This window comes from Chelmon rostratus, chromosome 4 (genome assembly GCF_017976325.1).
Source record: "Chelmon rostratus isolate fCheRos1 chromosome 4, fCheRos1.pri, whole genome shotgun sequence".
NCBI lineage: Eukaryota > Metazoa > Chordata > Actinopteri > Chaetodontiformes > Chaetodontidae > Chelmon > Chelmon rostratus.
In genome coordinates this window covers 17,747,741-17,773,768 of record NC_055661.1, presented here as the reverse complement: position 1 = coordinate 17,773,768, position 26,028 = coordinate 17,747,741, and the positions used below count along the sequence as shown (strand labels likewise).

The following is a 26,028-nucleotide window of genomic DNA, read 5'->3' as shown; positions in this document are numbered from 1 at the left end:
GCCAACTATTTTCCTATTGTAAAGATCATTCAGTGGGCTCAACTTTACAGTCTGCCTGACACCTGTTTACCTAGTCTGGTTGAGTTGTTCACATGAGATTATTTCATGTGAAATACTAGGAAATTAGAATTGTTGATTGCTAGTGAGGATTTGGTGGTTGTCTTTAAACCTATTTAGGGTAACAAGCATTTGCACTGACCGGGACACTTACGTTTATGACTGCATGAAGAATGCTTTGGGCATATAGGCCCTCTGTTGTAGCAGTATAGCTTGGTATTTAAGATAAGTATGTCACACAGGTAAAAGATCAAAGGTCGACATCCCTGCAAAAGACATTTGTCCTCAAGCACACTGAACCTGTTATCTTATTGCAAACTGCTCCCGATAAAAGCGTCAGCCGGGTGCCTAGAATGTAAAAGCAACCCCAGAAAGCTGTCTGGACCTCACCTGGTCCTGTTTAGCACACAGCTTTGTCTGCATGTGCAACAAGCGAGGGCGCGACCTTATTCAGCATTCTTATTTGTACTAAACGGGGGCAGAGGAACATCACTGGCTGCCTCATTTAGCGTCAGTAGCTGTTGCTAAATGAGGAGGACACGTATTTGTTTTTAGGCCAAGTATGTGTTTTGAAACCGCTGCTGTTTGCATGCTTTCAAAACACATACATGAGTTTAGGCAATGAGGATAAAACATTTTCAGAAACGTGATGGATGTAATGCTCCTGTTGTCTGTTTGTGGCAAGGTAGAGGGAGCTGCCAGTTCATTTAAAAACATTATCAAATGGCAAGTCGCATACCAAGAAGCAGTCGTCTTGTGTATTTAAGCTATGACAGAAGGCTTCACTGCGACCACTTTTTGTTGGTGTAAAGACATAAAAACATTAATGGGGTGCGGAGAAGGAAGAAAGGCAGACAGTGAGTGAAAAAGAAGCACAGAGAGGTGTATTTCTCTGAGTTTGAGCAGGTTGTGTGCTGGACATGTCTGCATCGCCTGAAGCCACAGGTGGCTGGATGATTAATGGTGTTTGTGTGTTTCTGGTATACCTGCATACCTGCATGTGCGTGTATATATGTGTATGTGCCTGCGCGTACTTGCGTTTGAGTGCTTGTGTGTGCAGAACGTGTTTGTGACTGCATTAGCCCGTTCCCAGTAAAGTGTTTGGTCGGGTTACTTTTTCCAGGTGCAGGCTGGGGGAAATGTCCACTGTGTCCAGATAGAGAGAGTGTTTATGTATATATAGGTATGTTTATTAGGTAAATAAAACACACTCAAGTGCACAGAGCTATAGCACACACAGTAGAAATGGTAAGGATATCTCAACCCTACATGACTTTCTCCCAAAGCACCTTGTGTGTGTGCACGCGTGTGCGTGTGTGTGTGTGCATGTGTAAGAGAGAGATTGACTTTCCCTTGCATGCTGCCAGCCTGCAGGGATTATCAGGTGCTTAGACAGAAAAGAACATTGCTTTAAGTCTCAGTCATGCACCCTGAGGCATAAGGCAGAATGGCATCCTTGGCGTGTGTGTCTGTGTGTTTATGTGCGCGCTTGCGTATAGATGTATATGTGCACACATTATGTGGAAAAAGGCTTTTTTTTTCCATTCATCTGTTGCAACATCAGGGCCTCTGTGTGTCTGTTTTGCTGCTATGGTTTGGTTCTAGCTAGAACAAGCGTCATCACGGTGGCTTAGCCTGACAGAAGCTACACCCAGACAGACACACACGCCCAGACAGTCAGGCAGACGACACACATTATGCATACACACACACACACACACCAACCAGTGAGGACTTCCAGAGAAGGGAAAAAGAAGACCCAAAAGTTTGCATGATGGTTTTACTGTGATGCCAATAAACTGTTGGTTAGTAAAATCCTTCCTCTCTTTGGCGCTCTTCAATAGTATTATGCAAATGTTTGCATCTATAATGTTATTCTCAGTGTTTAGTATGTGAAGTTCTTAGTGCACGTACAACAACAGAAAAGCAACACAATGAGATCAAAACTTTCTAATTCTGAAACACAGAAACAAGTCAACAGTTTCAGATGTTTTTGAAGCAAATCATTGTAAAACATGTTTTTTGCATATACATCCCCACTTCCAGGAAAATTGGAAAATTTAAATGTAAATAAAAACAGAATTCAGCCTTTACAAACAAACAGTGTTCACTGACATCGGATTTCCTGAGCCCATGTAGTGATATCCTTTATACGATCATGTGTTCACAAAGTGGCGAACGTCGCTCCATCCTGTCCCAATCACCTGTTACCAATCAACCTGTTTACCTGTGGAATGTTCCAAACAGGTGTTTTTGGAGAATTCCACAACTTTCCAAGTCTTTTGTTGCTCTTGTCCCAACTTCTATGAAACGTGTTGCTGCATCAAATTCAAAATAAGCAGATATTTACACATTTCAGTGAAGCTGATGTGGTAAAACGTTAAATATATTGACTTTGTACTGTTTTCAATTGAGTATATGTCAAAAAAGATTAGTAAATTATCACATTCTGTTTTGTTTATGTTTTACACAGCGTCACAACTTCTGAATCAGTGTTGTGTTTTAAGCATGCATGCTGTATCCTTCATGTCTGTATGATTTCTCTGTGTCTTCTTCTGTCTCTACAGACAGGTAGCTATACTCTCGTGATATTCAGCCATCACTAACATTGAACTGAAAAGAGTTTGCTCATCTTTCCTGGACACTGTAACAGCACAGTAGTACAGCAGTGTGTGTTTGTGTGTGAGTGCACTTGGTCTGGTTCCGCCACTCCTGGGCCCGAAACCAAACCCGAGCGTCAGCTGCGGCCTCTCTTCTCGATGGCTCTAGCAGACCCTGGAGCCTGAGTCACAGAGTTCAGCCGGACAGATAAACACTGTCCCTTTAAGAGCTGCCATTGGACCCAGCCTGTCTGCCTGTGTGTCTGTGTTTTTCAGTACAACGACCCAAAACATTCTCTCTTTCTACACTGCAACTAGAGCATTACTTTTGAGGAGATGAATATACGATTTTCCATGTGGGAGAAAGAGCGAGAGACACACAAAATATCCCTGAGCTGTTCTTCTCACTGTTGTTTTGCAGAGATCGTTACAGTATGTTTCCACTCACTCACAAGTCATAGAGGGGAAACAATGATTTGGCCTCTGATAGATGTAAATTATTAAGAGCTTGATAAGATGGAAACTAGGAGAAGCCAGGTGTGTAATGGGTCATTTGGCTCTCTCAGGGTGAGTAGGAAAAGCTAGACATGGACAAAACAGCACCCCTGGGACTCAGTGTTTCATGTCACTATGGTGAATGGTGTCTATAGCACGGCCTGGCTGCCTAGGGGGAAAGAAGGGGCATGATTTGGGTAAGACTGTGTGTGTGTGTGTGTGTGTGTGTGTGAGTGTGTGTGAGTGTGTGTGAGTGTGTGTGTCTGTGTCTGTGTCTGTGTGTCTGTGTGTGTGCGCGCGCGCTTCCTGGAGAGGGGGATTATAATAAGAGTTGCATAAACATAGAATTAAATCAGGGTGAGCTTACAAATGGCAGTTCATGCAGAGCTTGCATGGTCCCCGCAGTGAACAACAGCATCCTTTGTTAGCTGTTCCCCGGGCACAGGGGCTGCTTTAAAAAAGGTGCCTGTTAAGGCTGCTGTTTGATGTCATTGTCTCCTCTACTTTGAGTTCTGAAACCCTGATTGGACGGTTTCAAAATCAATCCAAGTGAGCCAGTGTCATCCTCTGCCCTCCTCTCGTTTGTTGTTGTTGTTGTTGTCCTGTTTTACATGGCCACCCTAAGCTATAAATCAGTTTTGTTAGGTGCAATGAGTTGAAGGTTGAGGTAGCTGACCAATCAAAAAAAAAAGAAAAAAAAAACCATTAATGTCTAAGGCAGACTTTACCTTTGTGGTTAGTGATGTCATGGCTGGAAGTGGGATTATGTTTTATTGAGAGTGCTTCAAAAAAAAAAAAAAAAGGTGCTCATTTGTGAATGAATCGTCGGGTCCCCTTTCTCTGTGTGGCATGTACCCGGTTGCTCGCTAGACAAGGGCCGCCTTTTGTGAATGAATATCCTGAAAGGCAGCATTATCAAGGCCTCGCTGCTCAGTGTATGTGTGTATATGTGATTACGTGCCCCAGCACATGTTTGCAGGGAGAGGACGCCTCTCCTGGAGCTGACAGAGAAGGAGAAACAGAGGAATGTCTGTTGGCAACTGCAGCTGGAGTTTCAGTCGTGTTGTTTTTGTTGTGTGTGATTATGCTCTGTGCATGCATTGGCGCGTGTGTGTGCTGTATATGCGACAGAAGTAATTGAGGCAAAGGATGAGACGACTCTCTCCTCTATCCCCCAGTGCTAATAAAAATGAAGGAGGCTCAAATGTGGATGAGAGATTGCCTGATCTAATTCCACTCCTAAAGGCCTATGGATTCATTATGGGATGTATCAGATTAATTGAGAGAATAGTATAAATTCACCTCTGACTACATGAGCTCATTCATTGACTTGTCAGTTTGATTGTCTCTCATTTGAGCTTATCGGTTTAAGAAAGCGTACATTCACTATTGTTGATATTTAAGCAGTGTTGTCACTCTAAAGTTAGTTGTTTTGGCATAAATTTCATACATCCGACTACTGCTTTGGTTGTTAAAAAACATTAATTAGATATTTAGTTACGTCAAAGTCAAAGGGCGTGCTTTTAATAAGAATATTTATTATGTTTGCTTTATCTAGAAGGTTGACATCAGAACAAAACAAGAGTGAGCACATCACAAGCTCAAATATTGTGCCAGATAGCTGCCTCCATATAAATACCAGTATAGAGTCTGGAGGGTAGAACAAATGTATATCAGTTGAATTCCACTGAACAGATTCAGCCTTGTTGTTTGAAAATGCCATGTCATCCTCAGACCCAACCCACGCCACACCAGTATGTCTCTGAGCATTCCTGCCTCATACCATTCAATCCTGCTCCATTCCACGTCTGATATCTGCGCACAGACAAATTCATGGCATTTTTTCTTCTCCTGTCTGCAAAAAAAAAGAAAAAAATAAGTTTGTTGTTTGCCTCCACATAAGGCGTTGCTCTGCAATATTACTGTGACGTCTACAAGTGTCATGACACTTAGCTTGGCATGTTAGAAAGGATTGTGACATCAATTGATGGCTCTCGTGGACATTGCAACAGCTCGATAGCAGCTGACTATATCAAGCACAGTAATCCCTTTTTGATTAAACACATGTCCTTGCTCCTCTGCATTGATCTGTGTCAATAAGGTTTTCTGCTCAGCATATCAACCAGTTATTACTGCATTAAACGACGCAATGACACACAGATTGTTTTTCTTATGCGAGACACACACCCCACGCCTCATTCAATAGGATGTTTATGTTGTGTTGATGGTCCTAATCTTGGTGCATGTCTCTCTCTCTCTGTGTAGGCTGACCTGTTCGCCATGTGCAGGCCTGTGTCCCAAACTGTGTGTGGGAAATAAGACGATTGACTCTGTAACTTCAGCCCAGGCTTTGAGAGGCTGCACTGTTCTCCATGGCAACATGATCATCAAGATTCGAGGAGGGAGTGAGTACTGTTACACCTCACCTCCTGCTGGGCCTCCTGTAGAGGCTCTGGTTCTCGCACTATGTCTGCCTCCCTCCCCCCTCATTGCTCATGTTTCTCAGTCTGTGTTTCTCTCTTTACCAGGACTTCTAACCATACAGTGTCTGTCCACATGTACATTCAAATGTGTGTTTGTCTGACCATATGTCTGTTTTCTTGCAGATAACATTGCAGCTGAATTGGAGGCCAGTTTGGGCCAGATTGAGGAGATCACGGGCTACCTGACTGTTCGCAGAGCCTACGCCCTGGTCTCCCTCTCCTTCCTCCGTAAATTACGCATCATTAGGGGGGAGCATCTTGAGGGAGAGTAAGTCTTCCCTCCAGGTATATACATTTAAATAAACAGAGTATCCTACATTGCATTTAATTTCTGTATCTGTCCCCCATCTATCTCTTAGTGTCCACGCCTTCTACGCGCTGGACAACCAGAACCTGCGTGAGCTGTGGGATTGGTCCAAACACAACCTGACCATCCAGCGTGGTCGTACGTTCTTCCACTACAACTCCAAACTTTGCATGTCCGAAATCAGAAAGATGGAGGAGGTAACGGGAACCAAGGAGCGCAACCAAAAGAATGACATCGCTGTACGCACCAACGGGGACCAAGCCTCCTGTAAGAGAACCACAGTTACTTTTGGTTTAAGATGTGCTTGATTGTTCTAAATCTGCTCTAGATTTTTTTGTGCTTGCAGTCCAACATTTACAGTAATTATAATTGTTTTTAATCGAATAGAAAAATATTTTCCCGTTACTTTTCATTTTGTTTTTAGCCATCTTAACATTTCTTCTCTTTGCTGTTTAGGCTTGGGAGTGCAATATTGTCAGTAAAGGAACTGCAGAGTGGCTTGAACAAATATTAGCAGCTCAGTGTTGAATGAAATAAAATACTGTATCTATAGACAGCAAGCCTTCCTTCAGGCGATGTATGCACAATACTGCAAGAATGTATATGAAACTAAAACCAATAGAAAAACTGAAAAGAAAGGTTTTGTTGCAGCTTGTACTTGTTTTATTAATGCAGAACATTTTAGCTGTCAAATGTATCCACATGGATTTGGTTTTACTTGTTTTAATATAGGCTTTCTTTAGGCTAAACACACATTGTGCAGCTACATTTTGTGTTTAAAAAAATTTAAATAGAAATATCAGATTGGACTTCATACAGGCAGACACTCAACATTTTGATTTGATTTATGCGGATCTCTTTTAGCTCATTGGCTAATCTTCCAAGAGTCTACATTACAGACACATAGCCCATTATTAAAGGACTCAAATGAGGTCAAGGAGGAACAAAACTCCTCAGGACATCCTTATTCTATATGATGTGCTTTGGAAGTTTTAGCTTCATGTTTTGACACACCATTTATGAAACAAAGCAAAGATATGTTTTTTGTAGAAATGCTGCTTATTTCTTCTTCTATCTCTTTTGCCAAAGACCTGTGCTGATGTGTCTGTTTTATCACTTAGGTGAGACCAAGCTGCTGAAATTCACCGTTATCAAGACCACATCAAATATGATTATGTTGAAGTGGGAGCCCTTCTGGCCCTTAGACTTTAGAGACCTGCTGGGCTTTATGGTTCTCTACAAAGAGGCGTAAGTATCTGACAAAAATCATAGGGTTTTTCCATATAATGGCACAAAACATACCAGAGTTGATGATAAAATAAAATCATAGCAGTTCGTCTAAATGAACAGCCGTGGGGATTGGCCTTACTTGATGACATTGTTACCTTTGATACTGTCAGTCATGATATTTTAATCGCGAGATAACAATATTCAGTTGGTCGAATGGGTCCTGTTCTTAACTGGTTTTCCTGTTACATCAATAATAGGACTTATGTTTCTCAGTGGCTTTAAATCCGCTGAAACTATTTTTTTTTCTCAGGGGTTCCACAAGGGTGAATTCTAGGACCATTGCTTTTTAATTGGCACATATCTTATCATTCATACGCTGATGACACACAGCTGTCCTCTGTTACATTGAGCTATTTTGTACTCAGCTTTAAAAGTCATGTCATTAACTTAACCAGGATGTTTTTTAATCCTTCAGACAACATATCAAAAGTTAGAGGGTTTATATCTCAAGTTGACTCTGACAAGCTGGTTCATGCATTCATCTCAACCAGGTTAGATTACTTAAACGCTCTCTTTGCTGCATTAACAAAACAAACAGTAGGAAGGCTCCAGTCAGAGTCCTCACACAAAAACCATCACATTACTCGAGTATTTAAATCACTTTGTCAGCTCCCACCCTCAAAAATGTGCTATATTAAATCAAGACTGCCTTGCATTGCCTTACCTTGCTACATGAGCTACACTGATACATTTCCCACTTCATTTGCACCTGTTGATCCATTTGTTTCTGATCTCTTTCCATCTGCTGCAGGCCATATAAAAATGTGACAGAGTTTGATGGACAGGACGCGTGTGGCTCAAACAGCTGGGCAATTGCTGATGTTGATCCTCCATCCCGTTCCACGGACAGCAAGAAGGCAGAGAACCCGGGGCACCTGATCCGACCATTGAAGCCCTGGACCCAGTACGCCATTATGATCAAAACTCAACTGTCTGCGTCTGACGAGCACCAGGTTCATGGAGCCAAGAGCGAGATCATCTACGTCCGCACCAGTGCCTCCAGTGAGTTACACTACTAAAAAAAAAAAAAAAAACCCACACACATTGGGAAAATATGTTTTTGTTTTGGATGTGGGATTTTTCATGGAGACTGTTCAGCTGACTGCAAAGAATATCTGACTTTACAACTGGGTGATGAAGAAATGATATACAGAATCATAATTTTTGGACTTTTGACTCTCTTGCCTTAAAGGTAGCCTGTAGAGTTTTATGTAAACAAACACTTATGCCTAAATTCAGTCTTTCTGGCTGCGATTTTTCACACTGGAGTTAAGTCACTTAAGCTGCCTATGGTCATACAATACCAATGCAGTCCTGATTATTATTTCACTGTCTTCTTCCATCACCCTCAGAGCCCTCTGTGCCTCTGGACCCCATCTCCTCCTCCAACTCCTCCTCTCAGATCATCCTGAAGTGGAAGCCTCCCACCAGTCCCAATGGCAACATCACTCATTACCGGGTCATCTGTCGTAAGCAGCCTGAGGACAGCGACCTCTACAAGTTTGACTACTGCCTACAAGGTTAGTATCCGCATGTTGCCACTTCCAAGTCTGCCCACATGACTGTTTACAAACACATCAGCTACCCTCACACCTTTTTCTCCGGCGCAGGAATGAAGCTGCCGTCTCGTACCCCGACCCACCTGGACAGCGAGGATGAGCAGAAGTGGAACCACACGGATGAGCCCACCTCAGGGGGAAGGTGCTGTGCCTGCCCCAAGACAGACAACCAGCTGAAGAAGGAGCAGGAGGAGATAGAGTACCGCAAGACCTTTGAGAACTACCTCCACAATGAAGTCTTTGAGAGCAGGTACACATCCCCGATTTAAGTGACCATCACATCTGGATACTGTTTCCAAACTGATCAGAGATGCACCAGTGTTTCAGAGGAACAGTAATAGTACAACAATACATTTTTAATTCATCTTTTGTCATCAGCCATTTTGAGTTGAGTTGGATATAGATTTAAATTAAACACTCCCACCACCACCAAGCCTCATCTTTATGTTGTAAATGCTTCATACAGATTTACAAGACAACAATTTAAACATGCTCAGGCAAACTTTAAGCTTCTGTCTTATCATAGTTGCCACAATAAAGTCACTCACTGTACAACAGTTTGGTCTCAGTCTCAGTCTCACAATTCAGTACTTTAGTGTTACATCAAGCGTAGCACCGAGAAGAGCTTCTTGCTTTGTTAGCTGCTGTTTGTGGCAGTGCAGCAGCAGCACTGGAGCCCCTCTATCACTCCTCCTTTGTCCAAGCCACCATGATGTCCGTCTCAGAACGGCTCTGTGCCAACTCTGTCTGTCTCGTGTGTGTGTGTGTGTACGTGTCATTTATGTAGACCCTTGTTTTTGTACAGGACACTAATGTGGGGGGCTTAGGGTGGGAGGTGCTGATTGTCTGGGCCCCGGTGCCCCTACCCTCTCCCCTGACACACACACAAACACCCACAGTCTCTCCCTCAGCTTCCCTAGGGGAGTGATTACTGTGCCCATTATCATTCATGCCAGTCAGGGGTGCAGTCATGCAGACTGCCATTCGGACACACACAAACACACACACACCTCAGCTGCATTTTGAACCCATGCTGTTGGCCAAGGTCAGCGCCACACACTGAAGTGCACGAAGAACTCCTCGTGCTCTCTTTTTTCCATCACGCAAAGGGACGCAGGAAGCTTTGTATTTTTCTCCTTCCTGAGGTTGGTTCGACATAAACTCAGTCCTATACTTCCTGTACAGTGAAGCAGAGAAAGGCTTTACTAGAGCCGCTTGGGGTAAACGCACCACTCAATGACACTTAGTCAGTGATCTTGGAAGGAAGGAAGACAGTTTGTTAATTCATAGGCAGAGGTGCACTGCACGTCTCCTATCTCTTGGTTTAAGTTGTGGTCTTTGTGGTGGGTTTACACTCATAACTTGAGAGTCAAGTGGTCTCTCTCATTGGCACCATCCAGTGGTGAGGGCTGGTAGCTCTTCCAGCAGGGCAGTAGGTGGTATTTGTGGATAAATGTCATGCAGTGAGACTTGCTACACACTGTAAAGGTTAGCGTGAGCAAAGGTCCTCACTGGCCTTCTCAACATGACTGGTCCATCTGCCATGCGAGAGTCTAATTCACATGAAATGCTCCTGACTTAAGTGTTGAACATTTATTACCTGCTTACCTGAGGGTCATTATTGTCAGATTCATGCCAATGCCAATTTCTTCCTCCAGGTTTTCAGCAACATTTGACCTAACTTTTGCTAACTGTTCCTCCCATTGCGCTGTTTCCTCAGACCATCTCGTCGGAGACGCTCAGTGGGAGTAGCAAACGCCACCCAAACCTCTTTCCTCCTCACCACAGCCCCGAGTCTGCCATTTGGCTCCACCACAGCTACCCCGGAAGATGAAGACGAGGACAAGGAGGGATCCAAGGTCTCAAACACTTTATATTTTGTGTACCATACAGATTATTTATTTTCGTATATAATTCTCTTGTCCACGTTGTTCACCATCCTAGATTTCCAGTTATTAGAAGGACACGTGAATTAAGAAAATGCATACTGATCTATTTTACTTGTTGCTCAAAATCAGCAGAAGTGAAAGTGAAAACAGTCAGTAACGTATTCCCACATCTGCAAATTTCTTTCAACTTTAGCTTCATCAGTGGTATTTATTACAATAATTTACACACTGTACCATTTAAAGCACATGACATATTTTAGTTTTTGTCTGTATTCCTGTTCATTTTAGCCTCAGAATGGCAAAGGGACATGCTGTTCTCCACAAGACATTCTTCACATTGTGCTTCAGTAAACTTTATTTTATTCTATTTGTTACATGACTGTGGTGTAAGAAAAAACATGTAAAAAACTAGATCAATTGTTTTGTGTATGAGATGATGTGACTGTAACCATGAACCACTGATGCTTGTTGGAGTAATGAGATCTCTCATCTCGTCTGCTCAGGTGGAACTGAAGGTGTTCTCAAAGGAGTCGACAGTCATCTCCAACCTGCACCACTTTACCAGTTATAAGATCGAGATCATGGCCTGCAACCACCCGACAGACCTCAAACGCTGCAGCATGGCTACTTATGTCAGTGCTCGAACTATGCCAGAGGGTAAGAACAAACACAGATCTCACACTTTTGTACGTGCAGTTACGGCTTTACAAGGCACACCTAGCTAATAGCTAAAACGAATGCAGCGTGACACAGCAGTTACAATAAATCCTACTTTCATGAAGGTTCTAATTATCAGTTCTGATTGTGTTTTCAATTTATTTTTTTCACTGCTTGAGGCTCAACTGGCACTCTTTTAATTACATCCTCTGCTTGGGCCTCCTTCTTCTGCAATGGTACAATGGTTTTCTGACAGTAGAATTGTCTCGATGAACCAGCTCCTAACATGGAAACAAGCAATCATTGGCATTTCCTTTTGCCAATTTTCTCAAAATTTGCAATTCATTTGAATAGAGACCCAGCTGGTGGCCAGCTAAGAACAATGTGGAACTGCAGTGCTTGCTGCATGTGTGTTAAACGTTTTTCCGCATGTCTGGTACCTACAGAGAAAGCAGACGACATCCCAGGCCCCGTGACCCACGAGATAGTAACTGCCGAGCCTCCCTACGTTTTGATTAGATGGAACGCCCCTCGATCCCCAAACGGCCTCATCATCTTGTATGAGGTCTTCTACAGGAAGGTTGGAGACACAGAGGTCAGTATCAGCCATCCCTGAAACTTGAGAGTAAGGATACAGGAAAAAGTCAGGGGAGGGAGGGATTGTGATTCTTTTTTTTTACCTAAACTGAAGGACACAGAGGTGAGGGAGGGAAATTATCTTAATATACTCTGTAGAGGAGCGACTCAGGGCTTGAGGGGCAGGATAGGTGCATAAGAAAATATGGATGTAGATGAGAAGAAATGCAAAAAGAGAAAAAGGAGTGATCTAGGTAGACTCTGGGGAGTGGAGGCAGGTGGGAAAGAAAAGGTTTGCTGTATACATTCAAATTCTGTCTGTTCCTTATATGGAGAGACAAACAAAGGAAATATTTGTTTACAAACTCCCAATGCGGCCACTCTGTGTGTGCTGACGTTTTCTGCCGCGTGTGTTTGCATGTTAGTATTTCTGTGTGTTTGTGCACATAAGTGCTTTTACCTCTGTGGCAGTGTGAGTGTGTAAGCGTGTGTGTTATTGTTTACTTGCTGTAAATGCGTGAATTCATCTCTCATTGCTATTCATCGCTGCACTGCCTGACCCAAGGAGCCAGTAGCAGCTCTGTAACCATAGTGACAGAGGCAGGAAGGAAGACTAGAATGCAGTGGCAGGGATGGACCGGCATCTCAGGCGACATCTCGAGTGCACTACACTGAAAACACACTGCTCACTAACACACCCTGCAGCTGAAACACACTGATCTGAGTTTATTTGAAATGGTGTTTAGAGCATGTCACAGGGTCACATTAATTATTTGGTTTATTGCACAGTGGTGGCATATGGCAAACACAGACCTCTGGCTGACTAACTGTTAATTGGCTTGCAGGCTAAAAGTTGTGAATATCTTAACACAGTTTTGCCTGTTTTCTTCTTTGAAATCTGCCACCCAAAATATTTGAACTCAAAGTATTTTATGTGTTCCTGCATTTTTACTGGTGTTACACTGTGTTTCATAATATTTCCATTTTATACACGCTTCCATTCTTTTTCTGTCATTTTGAAATAATTTGTTGTAAACCTTTACCATTATCTTATTATTAATTAGAGTTGAGTTTTTTTATGTGCCTTTTCAGTGAAATGTCAGGTCTTTGCTTCCTAATCACAGCGCTCGTCTTGTCCCTCGTGGTCTCTCATGTTGAGTTTGTATTCTTTATTTCTTTCTCAGGTTCACACAGCTTGTGTGTCACGGCCGGCCTACCTCAAGTCAGGTGGCACGAAGCTTTCGCTTGTGCAACCGGGAAACTACAGCGTGAGGGTCCGCGCCACCTCCTTGGCTGGAAATGGCTCCTTTACCGAAACCACTTACTTCTTCATGCCCAACCGTAAGGCTGGAGGCTCTGTGTCTGACTTAACTGAACTCACATGCGTAACAGTCATGCATTAACACACACATTGTTTTACACAGTATTATTCTTTAATGCACATCTGTCTGTCATACTTCTGTGTTTATTACAGCGGATCCAGGTTTAATTTGGATTGTGATTGGTCCAGTCATCTGCTTCATCCTGCTGCTGTTCGTGGGGGGCGGAGTCTTTGTGATCTTCAAGAAGAGGTAAGAGCTTTGACCGACATGCTGCCTAAACGGAGCAGATTACACCGTATGACATGAAAGGCTGAATGGTGCTTATTTTGTTCAGAAACCTGTAGTGGGATTTGAAGTACAGGGTGTTCATACTTTGGGCCCAGTAGCTATCAGGAGTATGTGACAGGACAAATAGACGCGGCAATTCTGCCAGAAGGTCTGGGCATACTGAAGACAGTTGTCATCTTATTATAGTTTTCAGTGTCTCAGATGCTTTCTGTGGTTGTGTTACAGGCAAACAGAAGGCCCGACAGGACCTCTTATTGCCTCCTCAAACCCTGAGTACCTCAGCGCCAATGATGGTAAGAATAGCACCATAACAAACTGCTGAGCTTAGGAAGCAAAACACATTATGCTGTGATGACTTGTGGCTGGTTCTCTTCATCAAAATGCTGCCTGTCCTGTGTAGTGTATGTTCCTGACGAGTGGGAGGTGCCCCGGGAGAAGATCACGGTGCTCAGAGAGCTGGGTCAGGGCTCCTTCGGCATGGTGTACGAGGGAATCGCCAAGGACATCGTCAAAGGGGACCCGGACACGCGCGTAGCCGTCAAGACGGTCAATGAATCGGCCAGCCTGCGCGAGAGGATCGAGTTCCTCAACGAAGCCTCCGTCATGAAGGCTTTCAGCTGTCACCACGTGGTACGACGCCGCAGGCCTCTTTCCACAGCATTATTACTGGAGCAACTATCCATGCACTCGTCAATTATAGCACATCACAGCTTTGCATCGTTTGGTTGAAACCAGCACGAACATGTATGACTCGCTTGTTGTGTTGACGCTGCCATATTGACACACAGTTTGACTCCAAAAACAAGTCACGCTTGGTAAGCAATTGTGCTTACCATTACCGTTTTATTGAACAGCCTACTAAGCACCAATTAAAACGCCATATGTTGTGCTGCCAGCTGTAAAAGTCACGTTGACATGTGAGGGGAAATTTTATTATTTACTCACAGATGAAGAGTTTAGGAATGTGTCATGTTGTCTGCCTGGCTAACAGCAGGAATGTTCCCCTTATCGGTGAAACTTTACCCTCTCTGAAATGACATACTAAACTGATACACACACACTTTTGAATGCAAGAATACTGTAGTTAACCTATGAATAATAAGTACAGTACTATGCGCTGTGTATAGAGCAGTATTTGCACAGTTCATCTTCATAAATTTTAGGGTGTGAACATGCATATTTGGTGATGAACAGTGGGAATTGTAGTTCTTTTTTATATTTAGTCCCCCATATTTATGTGGTCAAAGCCATTTAATTTAATGTAAACTTTAAACCTGCAGTGAGGGACTTTCGTCTCCCCCTCCTGGCAGTGAGAGTACACAAATGATGCCGAAGCACTTATGACACCGTAGGCTCTGCAATAAGCCTAGTTGCTGTAAACTACTTCATCACATCGGTTGCTTCAGCTCTGGCAAACCAATCATTGCTGGTTGACGTTATACGCAGTGCGGGACAGACACCAGATTTAAAAGCTCCTGTATACTGCGAAATACAGAGATTTACCTGATGCCGATAGATTCTACAGCGTTGTGTGAACTCAGTTGGCCCAGACTTGAATTTAACGACATTCATTTATATGTAAAATTCATGCATTCCAGCTTTTATTGAGTCATTATAAATAAAATAGAAATGTAAAAAATCTTCAATATTTTTAATTCCCAACAAGAGATGAGCCTCTAGTTTAGGGTGTTTACTTCTGTTTCTAGTCAGTCAAGTAAGTAAGGGTCAAAATTGCTTTTTATGACTGTGTGTGTTTCTTTAATTGTCCCTGTGTAGGTACGTCTGTTAGGTGTTGTGTCCAAGGGTCAGCCCACTCTGGTAGTGATGGAGCTGATGACCCACGGTGACCTGAAGAGCTACCTGCGTAGTCTCAGGCCGGACTCTGAGGTATGTATCATCTCCGTATTTAAAAAAATATAATAAAATAAACTACCTGAGTGGAGGTCATCATTACAGCCAAAGGAGGCTCAGTTCTTATGTTTCCACACATCGCTGACTGACCTTATAACTGTCTTTTTGTGTTTGTGTGTGTGTGTTTGTAGAACAACCCATCAGGCCGTCCACCACCTACGCTGAAGGAGATGATCCAGATGGCTGCAGAAATTGCAGACGGCATGGCCTACCTCAACGCCAAGAAGTTTGTCCACAGAGACCTGGCAGCCAGGAACTGCATGGTGGCAGAGGACTTCACCGTCAAGATTGGAGGTATTGAAACTCGTTCTGCTTTCTTTGTTCATATTAAAATTTTTCTATTTCAATCCATATGACTGAAATGAGCCTTCGTCACTGAGTGTTGTTATCTCTCTTGCAGATTTCGGTATGACTCGAGACATTTACGAGACTGACTACTACCGTAAAGGAGGGAAAGGCCTGCTTCCTGTCAGGTGGATGGCTCCGGAGTCTCTGAAGGACGGAGTCTTCACTGCCCACTCTGACTGCTGGTGAGTCACACCTCGACAGCTGTGGCACAGTCTTTGCGATCCTGATCGCATCGCTGCTGCATTTGATCACGTGTGTTTGTACGTGTGTGCGCAGGTCGTTTGGCGTCGTGCTGTGGGAGATCAGCACGCTAGCAGAGCAGCCTTACCAGGGTTTATCCAACGAGCAGGTTCTAAAGTTTGTCATGGATGGAGGATACCTGGACCGGCCAGACAACTGCCCCGAGAGAATGTGAGTGAATATTCAGAACTAACTTGGGGCACCTTTGCTGCCGTGTGTGGATAATGTGACATGGTATTTCAGATGGAAGGTATCCTCTCAATGATATCTATTTATTCATTTTTGTCTAGGACACAATTATTGATTGATGATGATGATTGACACTTTAAGCCTCTTGCATCATCTCAAATATATATTTAAGTGTCAAGTTACTATATATTAAAATGTCAAACATATATCAAAACAGAAATAAAATACACTTAAGTGTCAAGTTTTAAATCCGGAATAGTTTCCTACTGCTTTCTACTGCATGGAAAAGTGCCACTGACCCTTAATCTGAGGCTGAATTGGTACAAACGTACACATGTGGTCTTATCAGGGCCCATTGTGTGTCTGCTTTTGTGTGTGGGAAACTTGTGCTTTCAGTAATACCCCTAGTTCTTTAGTGCGCTCTGTGTCATCTGTTTGAACGTGGTCCACCACGTCCACATGCCCCCCCCCCCAAACATCCCCACATACCTTCTGTCTTTATCAACCCGGCGCTGATGAAATGCAGATTAAGCGATTTGTGAAAATCATAATGCATGTACACTCTTCACCACATATTATTAAGAATAACAAACACACAAAAATATGTTTATGCCATACAGTAATTTATAGATGCCAGAAAAATCAAAATGAGCGTGCTTGAAACAGGCGATTGCTTTGCCTGCAGTATTGCTGTTTGCAGCCTCTTGAGAACCTACTTCACACTCGACACTGCACTTCCTCTGCTGAGGAAGTTTATCAGATGAAAAGCTTGTGGGGAAAATTGAAGGACAGACAGATGTTTCAGTGTTGCCTGTTGTATTTCATAATTATACTGTGCTCTCCTACACAGGCTACTGTCATTTTGTAATGATGAATAGTTTGAGGAATACCAGGGCGTTGAGTGCTCAGTTGAATGAAATAAACTGAGACAGGGTGAAATGGAATGTATTATACACAGTATATAGTCTGGGTTTAAGGGTTAAAGCTTTGTATCTTTTTCTGCTTTGCCAGGCACAGCCTAATGCAGATGTGCTGGCAGTACAACCCCAAGATGCGGCCGATGTTCCACGAGATCATTGAGATGCTGCGGGAGGACCTGCACCCGTCTTTCCAGGAGGTCTCCTTCTTCTACAGCGAGGAGAACAAAGTCCCCGAGACGGAGGAGTTCGACCTGGACCTGGACAACATGGAGAGCATCCCCCTGGACCCGTCGTCGTACTCCCAGAGAGAGGAGAGCTTAGGCAGGGACAGCGGGCCCTCAGTGGCCCTCAGGGGGAACTATGAGGAGCATGTCCCCTACACACACATGAACGGTGGCAAGAAAAACGGACGAATCTTATCGTTGCCCAGATCCAGCCCTTCCTAACATTTCCTGTTTCCTTAAAGAACTTGTTTAACCTGTCCCCCTTTCCCCTTCCCATCCTTTTTTCTCTTCCAGTGCATTTTTTTTTCTGCATCCTTCATGTTCCTCATCATTTTCTAATGATTTTCTTATTCTTGGAGAAGCCCTTCAAAAAAAAACACCCCACAGATCTCAGGACTTTTTATTTTCTTCCTCATGGCTGCCAAACACAGGCAAGCAAGGGATGCAAACATCGTGTAACACTTTTTTTTTTTACTTCCTCCACAACACATCGGACCTTCTATTACCGTATTACCTATCTATTGTTTTTCACTATTGCCATGTTTCCAGGACTCCTTGTGATGGAAACAGAAAAAAAACTGTGAACACAACAAACCTTAGACAACCAAGAAGGCTGCTTATGCTCAACCTCCTCGAGACTTGCCCCTCCTCTTCTCCCCACCAATCTGCATTTCCACATTTCTGTGCTTTGTTTTTCCTCCAAGTGAAATCTTGTTACTCAGATAGTGGCCTTTTTGTATGTGGCCTATAAACAAAGAGAAGTGTCTATCAGCGCTTACACTAATTTCCTTTTGAACAATGACTTAATCAGTTTGGAACGGTGGGATGACTTGCAAAGACTTGATCCTAGAACAAACATCTATTCCTAGAGGAATGTTTTTCTTTTTGTTTTGTTGTTGTTGTTTTTTTGTTTTTTTGGTTCTGCAGAATTCCAAACTACACACAGATTCATCGGGTGTTTGGTGAATAGTTTTAATTTATTTGCTTTTATTGTTATTTTCTCTTCTTTTCTTTCTCAGTTTTATTTCTGTGTCCTCACTATATGGCTGAAGGATATTTAAACAGTTAAGAATTGGACAAAAGAGTTCCTCAGACTGACCAATAGCTGCTGCTTTGATATATTTTAGTGGGTATAGAAATATATATATATAAATATATATAATATATATAGTATATATGGAATATTGGTATTTATGTACCAATATTTTATATATAATATATGACATTGATGCTTTTGTAAATAGTTCATATTTGTAATATTTTTCATCAGAAGCTTTGCTAGTATTTTGTTTTGCCAGGTTTTTTCTTTCTGGATTTTTAATTTCCTTATTTTTATAGCCCCAGAAATCACACTAATCTACCATCAGTGCTCTCTGTGTCTTAGGCCTCCAGTCCCCTCTTTGAGTACTCTTCTCCGTCTGGATGGGAAAGAAGAAGCCCCAAAATATTGTCAACTCACTGCATCTTTTTTTTGTTTGTTTGTTTGGTTTTAGAAACCTCGTTTCCACTGAGAGCTGTCAATATTTGGAGGCAACTTTACTGCAACAGGGGAAAAAAAAAAAAAAAAATGGAATAACCAAAAAAAAAAAGCTTTATCAAAGGGGAATGAGGTCTTTCTAGGTGGAAGTGCACCTGATGTGTGTTTGTCTCTGTGTCTGCTGTCTCTCTCCGGTCAGATCACGCTGGAGCTGAGGTCTTTATGTGTTTGTTAGCACAGGTTTATTATGTCGTTCACGTGATTGGTGCTGGTTGTCCGATTCGTCGTTAGCTGTCAGTGAGGTTGGAGAATGCTGAGAGCTTGTCCTGGTGCCTGGTAATTGTACTTCCTATGTTAGTGTAACAGTGATGGCTTTTCACTCGTGTCGGTGCTGCTCGGATGAGGGCAGGGCAGGGAATTAACACCAGCTCTCAGCCGAACGCAGGCGAAGAGGGCGATGAGGCAGTTTTTGGAAAAAAAAAAAATCTTTTTGTCTTTAGCTGTAAAAGCCCTAATAGCTTAAATGGGTGTAGCATCCCCTTCCCATCTGAACTGAGATCTGGCACAGTTCAGGACCCTCGATGCTTGATGGAAGGTTTTTATTAAAATCACGCATTACGCTCCCCTCTCGTACTGTTAGGTCTGCTCTGCACCACACGCACCTCCTGCATGCTCTCCCTCCTCAGCCTTCCTGAGGCTTCCCATTGGCTGCTGAACTCACTGCTCAAAATCAGGCTGTTGGAAATTTCCAACAGATTGTGGTGGAGGGCTGGAGAGAAATACGGAAAGTTCCAACTGTATTCAGAGTCCACAGCAGGTAGTGGAGAGAGAGGCAGTCTCTCTATCTTTCAGTGTGTCTGGGAGAGAGAGGCAGTGTGTGAGTGATTGTTAATCCTATTATTCTCTCTGCTATCACATGCAGTTAGGCAGTCAGGACACAGTGTGCAGCAGCTATTTCACTCAGGTCTGACATTCCAGGATTTAGTTGGAACTGCTCGTTCCCTCGTACCCGCCACTCCCCTGTTTTGCCCGCCGCTGGCAACGCTGATACCATCACCGCACCCCATCAGATTCAGAAAGCACACATGAAACACTTTCTCATTTTCCACCTCTTAACAATTGAACATCTGAAGTTTGTCCCTTCTGCCGGGAATAAAAAACATTCCTGTCAACTGTGACCTTACAAAGGTCCTGAAAAGTTCTCCTAACAGATTATTAATTCACTAAGACCTTCATCCAGAGCCTAAAGGCCGTCAGAGTTTCACTCTCTAACTCCAGCAGTGGATGACACGGGAAGTGACAGTCAGCAGACGAGCAGTTTTTTGTTTTTTTTTCTGGACATGCAGACCGGTGTGGTTGCCAATCGAGCAGCATTCAGCACTTATAGTATAGCCAAAGTGTTGGCAGCTTTCTGTCAACGATGAGAACCCACAGAATCAGAGTCAGAGAAAGCAGAGAAGCTGCCTCCATATTTTACCAGTGCCTTCTCAAACCCAGAGCCACGTCCAGGCTAGTTATATTGGCTAGTAACACACACACGCACACACACATTCACAGGCCTCTCTCTGGTTTTTCTCACGAGGCGGGAGAGGCACCGAAATCGAAGCTGCATCTACATTTGTGTTTGTAGGGTTGCGACTTTGGTCTTCGCCGGAAGAGAAGGAATTCTTCGGGGCAATTTTGATTTTTTTTTTTTTTTATTTTAATCATTTTTTTCCTTTTCAGCTTGTTGCCAGCGTTAAGGTTCGAACACTAATGTTCACCTCGTGCTTTAGCGGTGACACTGTGGATTGGCCAGAGTCTGTGCTGTCGGCACTCAGAGGCGCCTGAGGTTATGATGTAGATGTTAGCTAATTATTCTGAGGAGTTACAATCTTGGGCTTTTGTATTTTGTAAATAATCTGTGACATAGTTTGGAAAATAAAAGCAGAAAAAAAAGATATATAAAAAAAATCTGATGCCCGTCAGTTTTGCGTACATGACAGAAACATGGTGGAGCTCAGCTGTGTCGCAGTTCCACACTATATACTAATACAACGTTCATATCTTCATAGAATACTGTTTGGGCAGTTGGTACACATTTGTACCTTGAGTGTGCTTAATTTTCCAGTATAAATACACTAAATACCGTCAGAATTAGTGTGTAATATGGAAGTGGGACATAGCTCTTTTCTCCACCTTGACTTAGGTTGCTTATCTTGTGGTGGTGTTCACACGCATATGCAATTTTTAATTAAGATGGTGCCCATATCTTTGAAATACCAGATATTTATTTTGTTATGATCATTGTCATTGTATGAGAAGAACACAGTTAGCTTTTTAGTCGAGCATTTTTAAGGTGTTTGAGAGCGGAGCGATGTAAAAGCCTAGTTTGTAATTGTACAGGTGGAGTAGCTGGTGGTGAGCAGCAGGAGTGCTAGTTAGTTAGTTAGTTAGTTAGTTAGTAAGTAATTGTCGTCGTCTTTGTGTTTGGCCAGAGTCTACCTCAGTGCATATGGAGGAATCAGTCTAAAGAGCCTAAATCATCCCCTGTCACTCAGTATCCCATCATTTCAAATATTATCTCTTTATCATACATTACCAACACTGCTGATGAATTCCTTTCCCCTGTAGTGTGTTAAGCCCCTCTGCCTCTCTAAGTAGTAGCGGCTCACCTGGTTTCTGGTGATGTGACATTAGCATGAGTCAAAAATAAAACAGTCTCTTGACTCTGTGCATATCTGTGATCGTCTACAGCCAAGGCTAACCAAGCTCAGCCCTGGACCCTCATGCTTTTTTTTAATCACATCTAGACTAAACCTGTCATCTGGCAGGAAGCCCTACTCTTCTTCTTCTTCTTCTTCTTCTTCTTCTTCTTCTTCTTCTTCTTCCGTCTGTCAGTCTGTCTCTTTATGGTCAAAACAGTTAGCTTTCAAATCCCACGTCTCCTCCAGTCGTTGTCTGTTTATTTGTCTGTTTCTCTGTTCTGATTTTTGTTTTGCATGTATATTTTTTCTACTGTGAATATCAAGAGATAACCTTTATTTTCTGTCAATGCCATGGATTGGGTCTGTTTTGGCTGATCAGGACACTGACGTCTGGGCTGGTTAAAAAGTTTTAAAGAGGAGGACCCCCCACCCCCTCTGCAAAGGAAAAAAAAGCTGGACTGGGACAATCCTGTGTGCCATAATAACTATTAACAGACATGAAATCTAGATTGTAACTTTTTCGTCTCAGGGAGGCGGCCTGATGCTTTGTGGTTGGAGGATAAAGAGGATGAGGAGGAAGAAGAGTGACCTACCTACCTTTTATCTACTCTGACTGAAGCGCAAGTTCTCAGCATCCTTGCAAAAAGCAAAATGGAGATGATAAGCCCAAGGACAAGTTTTCAACAACAAAAACCCAAACGCCCTTTTTCAAAAAAATCTGAAATCTCTCTGCCGCTTTGAAGATAATCAGGAATCCTCCTCTCTCCTTCTGACATGAAGTGGTCTGGACTGCCCTCTAGCGGTTGGATGGGAGTGTTGCAGGTCATGGGTGGCAAAGCAAACAGGGCCCCCGACCCATAGTGCCTTGCTCAGACTAACGGCCCACCTGACCCCTCCCACCCAGTCCACACCCCCTCAGAGCAGACCAGCCACCGACTGGCTCGTCTCCACCAATCACTAAAGAGGATTTTCCACCTCCAAACATGAAATGAAAACACAGGAATGGTGTTTGTATGTATGCTGTGTTCTTTAGTTGCAGAGAAACATTTTCTGTCTGCGTGGTGGGAAATACTGTAATTTGGATATTTGATTTTTACCCAAAAAAAAAGGAAGAAAAGTTGAACTTGTGTCTCAGCTCCGCTAAGCTCTGGCTTGCTTTGTGCATGGAAAATGAATTATCTAAACCAGCGGATAGCTTGATAATTTGATGCTTACTGATTTTGCTTCTCATCAGTCTGTTTTGACAGCGACGCCCCAAAGCACATGCAAAAACCCATGATTAGCAACAAGTGATTGCATTACAGGTGGAAATGCATTTAGCTGTTCCATGATTTACAAGAAACGAACTGATTAATAAGCTCTTTACTGTAAATAGCAGCAGATCCCCCTCGGTCCCTGAAAAATGAAAGCACTTGACTTTAGGGAAGTTTAGGTTTGTTTTGTTGAACTCTGATGACCTAAAAAGCGGTTGGACAGAGCATGCTCGTAACGCAGCGCAGGGTGAGAACAAAGCATTGTATGTATTATTGTTTTGTTTTAAAGAAAAGAAAAAAGTATTACATTTTAGAGATGTTGATTTCTATTTTTTTTAGCCAAAGTATGGAGGGCAAATACAATTACTTTTTCTGACTGTAAACTTTTACTACTCTTGTACATTATGAATTTAGCATTGTTATCAATGTGTATATAACTTTTTTCTAAATTTAAAAAGATAGATGTTCTGTTTTTTTGTTGCTTTTCATGACACAACCCACTACACAGAAAAGAGCAGAGTCGAGTCTGTCGATGTATTTAACAGGAGCAGCACAACTCCGGTCTGAGGGCTTAACCCTTTGTAATGAGACATGAACAGTAGGTGGCCTGAGACGTTTCGCAGTGAACCCCGCTCTTAATCCGATGCATGCTCCGAATGTTGGCCGACAGGACGCCGTGCATTTCAGCCACCCCACCCAGTCACAGCCGCATGTCACCCATAAAGCCTTTCTCGTGTCACCTGTCGCAGATGTTGTTTGAAATGTATGAAATTGTTTCCAACAAGAGACGCGTGTTTAGTTTGCAAATGTGTTTTTTGTTTTTTTTTTATGTGAAAAACTGGAAAAGACCACTGCACATCCTTTTGAAGAAGGGGAAACATGAGTGATAAAATCCTGAATAAGCTAAAACAAAAAGCAAACTTTACTGATGGTTCGACAACCATTCATCTTTAAGTTTAGACTGTAAAGCTGGAGGTGTTTGGCAGTTTGGGAAATACGCTTACTTGCTTCGTTGCGGAGAGCGAGATGAGAAGATGGAAGTGAAAAGGCTGCATCCGGTTAGCTTTAGCTTAGCAGAAAGACGAGAAACTAGCAAATAGCTAGCCTGAGTCTGTCCAACAGTAACAGAATCTACCCACCAGCACTTTGAAATCTCACCATTCTTCTAATATTTGTGCAAAGCACTGTGTAAAAATGACAATTTGCTATTTAACGGGGGTGATCTGCAAGACCAGTTCTTGACTAAGAGCCATAACTTCCTGGTGTTCCCACTGGTTGCCTGGCAACGGGTCCTGGCCTTGAAATGGTCCAGCTCGTAACTTGAAATTGTGTTTTTAAACTTTGTACAAATTAAACAAACAAGATACAACATGTGAATTAGTTGGCTTTAGAGGTGTTGCTAGGCAGATTTAGTTAACCACTGGACAAAGCCAGGCTAGCTGTGTCCCCCCTGTGCTACGCTAAGCTAACCAGCTGTAGCCTTATACATAATAAACAGATATCATCCAGCTTTAACTTGACAGTATTTCCCAAAGTGTCAAACTGTTCCTTTAAAGGAGGCTCAGCATCAAGGTGAAACACTTTCAGCTATAAAAGAATAAAGTACTGTCTGTCAGTAGTGTGATGATGAACTGTTCATATTTGTGTTATTGATTAGGGAGAGATACGCCATTGTTTCAGATAGACAGTGGGGGCGTTGCAGGTGTTGTGACCCTGTTTGTTAGATGACAAATCAGAGGAAAGGTAGCCTCTTCTTAAGAGTCATCTGTCGGTCCAGTGGTCTGCTCCAGTTTACACACCAATACCTTCTATTTATCTCTGTCCTGTTCCCTGTGCTGTACATTGTTTAAATTAATGGAGTTGTGTCTGTGTTGTCCTTGGTTGAAGTCTTTACCACAGCTTTCTTTGTCTCTGATCGCTGCTCCTCTTCCTCCTCTCTGCGTCCTTCAAGTCTCTCTCCTCAGTGCACATAGGTGGTCCCCCGAATGCTGTGTGTAGTCTTGCAGGATACCTCCTTTATTAATGTCATATATTGCCGATGAATATGCTGATGTATTAATTTTTGGGATATGTTGTGTATACATTATGTTGAGACATCGGTGCATATGCAGACAGCAGGTGTATATGTGTGTATGTACAGTTCAAACCCCAAACCCGCAACCCACGGAGATCGCTTCATCCCTCACACTGGATCCAAATGTGCCATTATCTTTATGTATCACATATATCAACATATTGAACACACACACACACACAGAAATACATGCATATTGTACAGGATCAAAAATGTGCCATGACTAAATGAACGCTTGACAATTTATTTTTTCTATGTTTCAAAGGAGAGCCAAGTAGTGACATGTACAGAAAATGTTGCAATGATATGAAAATAAAAATCTTGCTGTGTGTAAATTATTCAACAATTAACTGTTTATATTAAAATTATGAATAAAATTATTGGAGAATATTTGTCTTCTCGCACTTCTTCACAATGGACCGAGGCAGAAAAGGCCATACAGGCGAGTTATCACTTGGTCTTCACTGATGAAGACCAAGATGCAGCTGAAAGCTCTGGAAAAATGCTGATAAGTGGAATTTGAGTCAGGATTGTCTTGAGTACTTGAGTATTTCCATATTATGCTACTTTATACTTTTATTCCACAGCATTGGTTTGACAGCTGTGGTTACTGGTTATAGTGTTTTACCAGAAGCACATTATTATATATAAAACACAAGATGATCCTATAAATACGATGGATGGCTTTACATAAAATTCCCCGTAAGCACACTTACAGTGTGCAAAACTGTGCTTACATGTTAATGCATAGCATGTATAAAATGATAGGACACTTTGTACAGTTTCAGGTGCTCTGACCATGTGTGGGGTACTGGAGTGTAGTCTTGCTTCGTCCGGATTGCTCTTAGCTTCTTTAGCCAGCAGGGCCTGATGCAGTCCAGCTCTTAATGCCTGGTTCTTGCTGTGGGTCGTATTGTGGAAGTGGTCCGCTCCACCAGGGCCTTGGTGTTGTGCCATGCCTCTTTCTCCCATACAGTATGACCTGGCCTCTTCTCTGGGCGGGTCTGATGTTCCCTTGTTAACCTGCAGCTTTTTTTAACTATAGGTATATACAGAGAGATCTATCCATCTATGTGTATTTCCTCGGGTGTGAGAACAGCCACAGCGTGTTTTAAAGCAGCTGCAGCGTGTGAAACCATGTGTGTGGGGGCCCGTCTGCTGCACGTCGTTCTCAGCTGCACA

General features: G+C 42.8%; 1 protein-coding gene across 1 annotated transcript in view; it reads left to right on the top strand.

The window, feature by feature from the left end:
- The window catches only part of insrb (insulin receptor b), an 85,946-nt gene extending 60,710 nt beyond the window's left edge, over positions 1-25,236 (top strand). Inside the window, exons 5-23 of the mRNA XM_041935606.1 lie at positions 5,418-5,557; positions 5,759-5,903; positions 5,995-6,209; positions 7,064-7,190; positions 7,984-8,234; positions 8,585-8,752; positions 8,843-9,041; positions 10,512-10,650; positions 11,184-11,337; positions 11,784-11,932; positions 13,098-13,254; positions 13,388-13,484; positions 13,749-13,816; positions 13,924-14,153; positions 15,300-15,410; positions 15,566-15,728; positions 15,835-15,964; positions 16,059-16,193; positions 17,223-25,236. Of these exons, the coding sequence (XP_041791540.1) occupies positions 5,418-5,557; positions 5,759-5,903; positions 5,995-6,209; positions 7,064-7,190; positions 7,984-8,234; positions 8,585-8,752; positions 8,843-9,041; positions 10,512-10,650; positions 11,184-11,337; positions 11,784-11,932; positions 13,098-13,254; positions 13,388-13,484; positions 13,749-13,816; positions 13,924-14,153; positions 15,300-15,410; positions 15,566-15,728; positions 15,835-15,964; positions 16,059-16,193; positions 17,223-17,577 (3,133 nt within the window). The 3' untranslated portion in view covers positions 17,578-25,236. The remainder of the gene's footprint in view (positions 1-5,417; positions 5,558-5,758; positions 5,904-5,994; positions 6,210-7,063; positions 7,191-7,983; positions 8,235-8,584; positions 8,753-8,842; positions 9,042-10,511; positions 10,651-11,183; positions 11,338-11,783; positions 11,933-13,097; positions 13,255-13,387; positions 13,485-13,748; positions 13,817-13,923; positions 14,154-15,299; positions 15,411-15,565; positions 15,729-15,834; positions 15,965-16,058; positions 16,194-17,222) is intronic.
- The last annotated feature ends 792 nt before the right edge of the window (positions 25,237-26,028 follow it).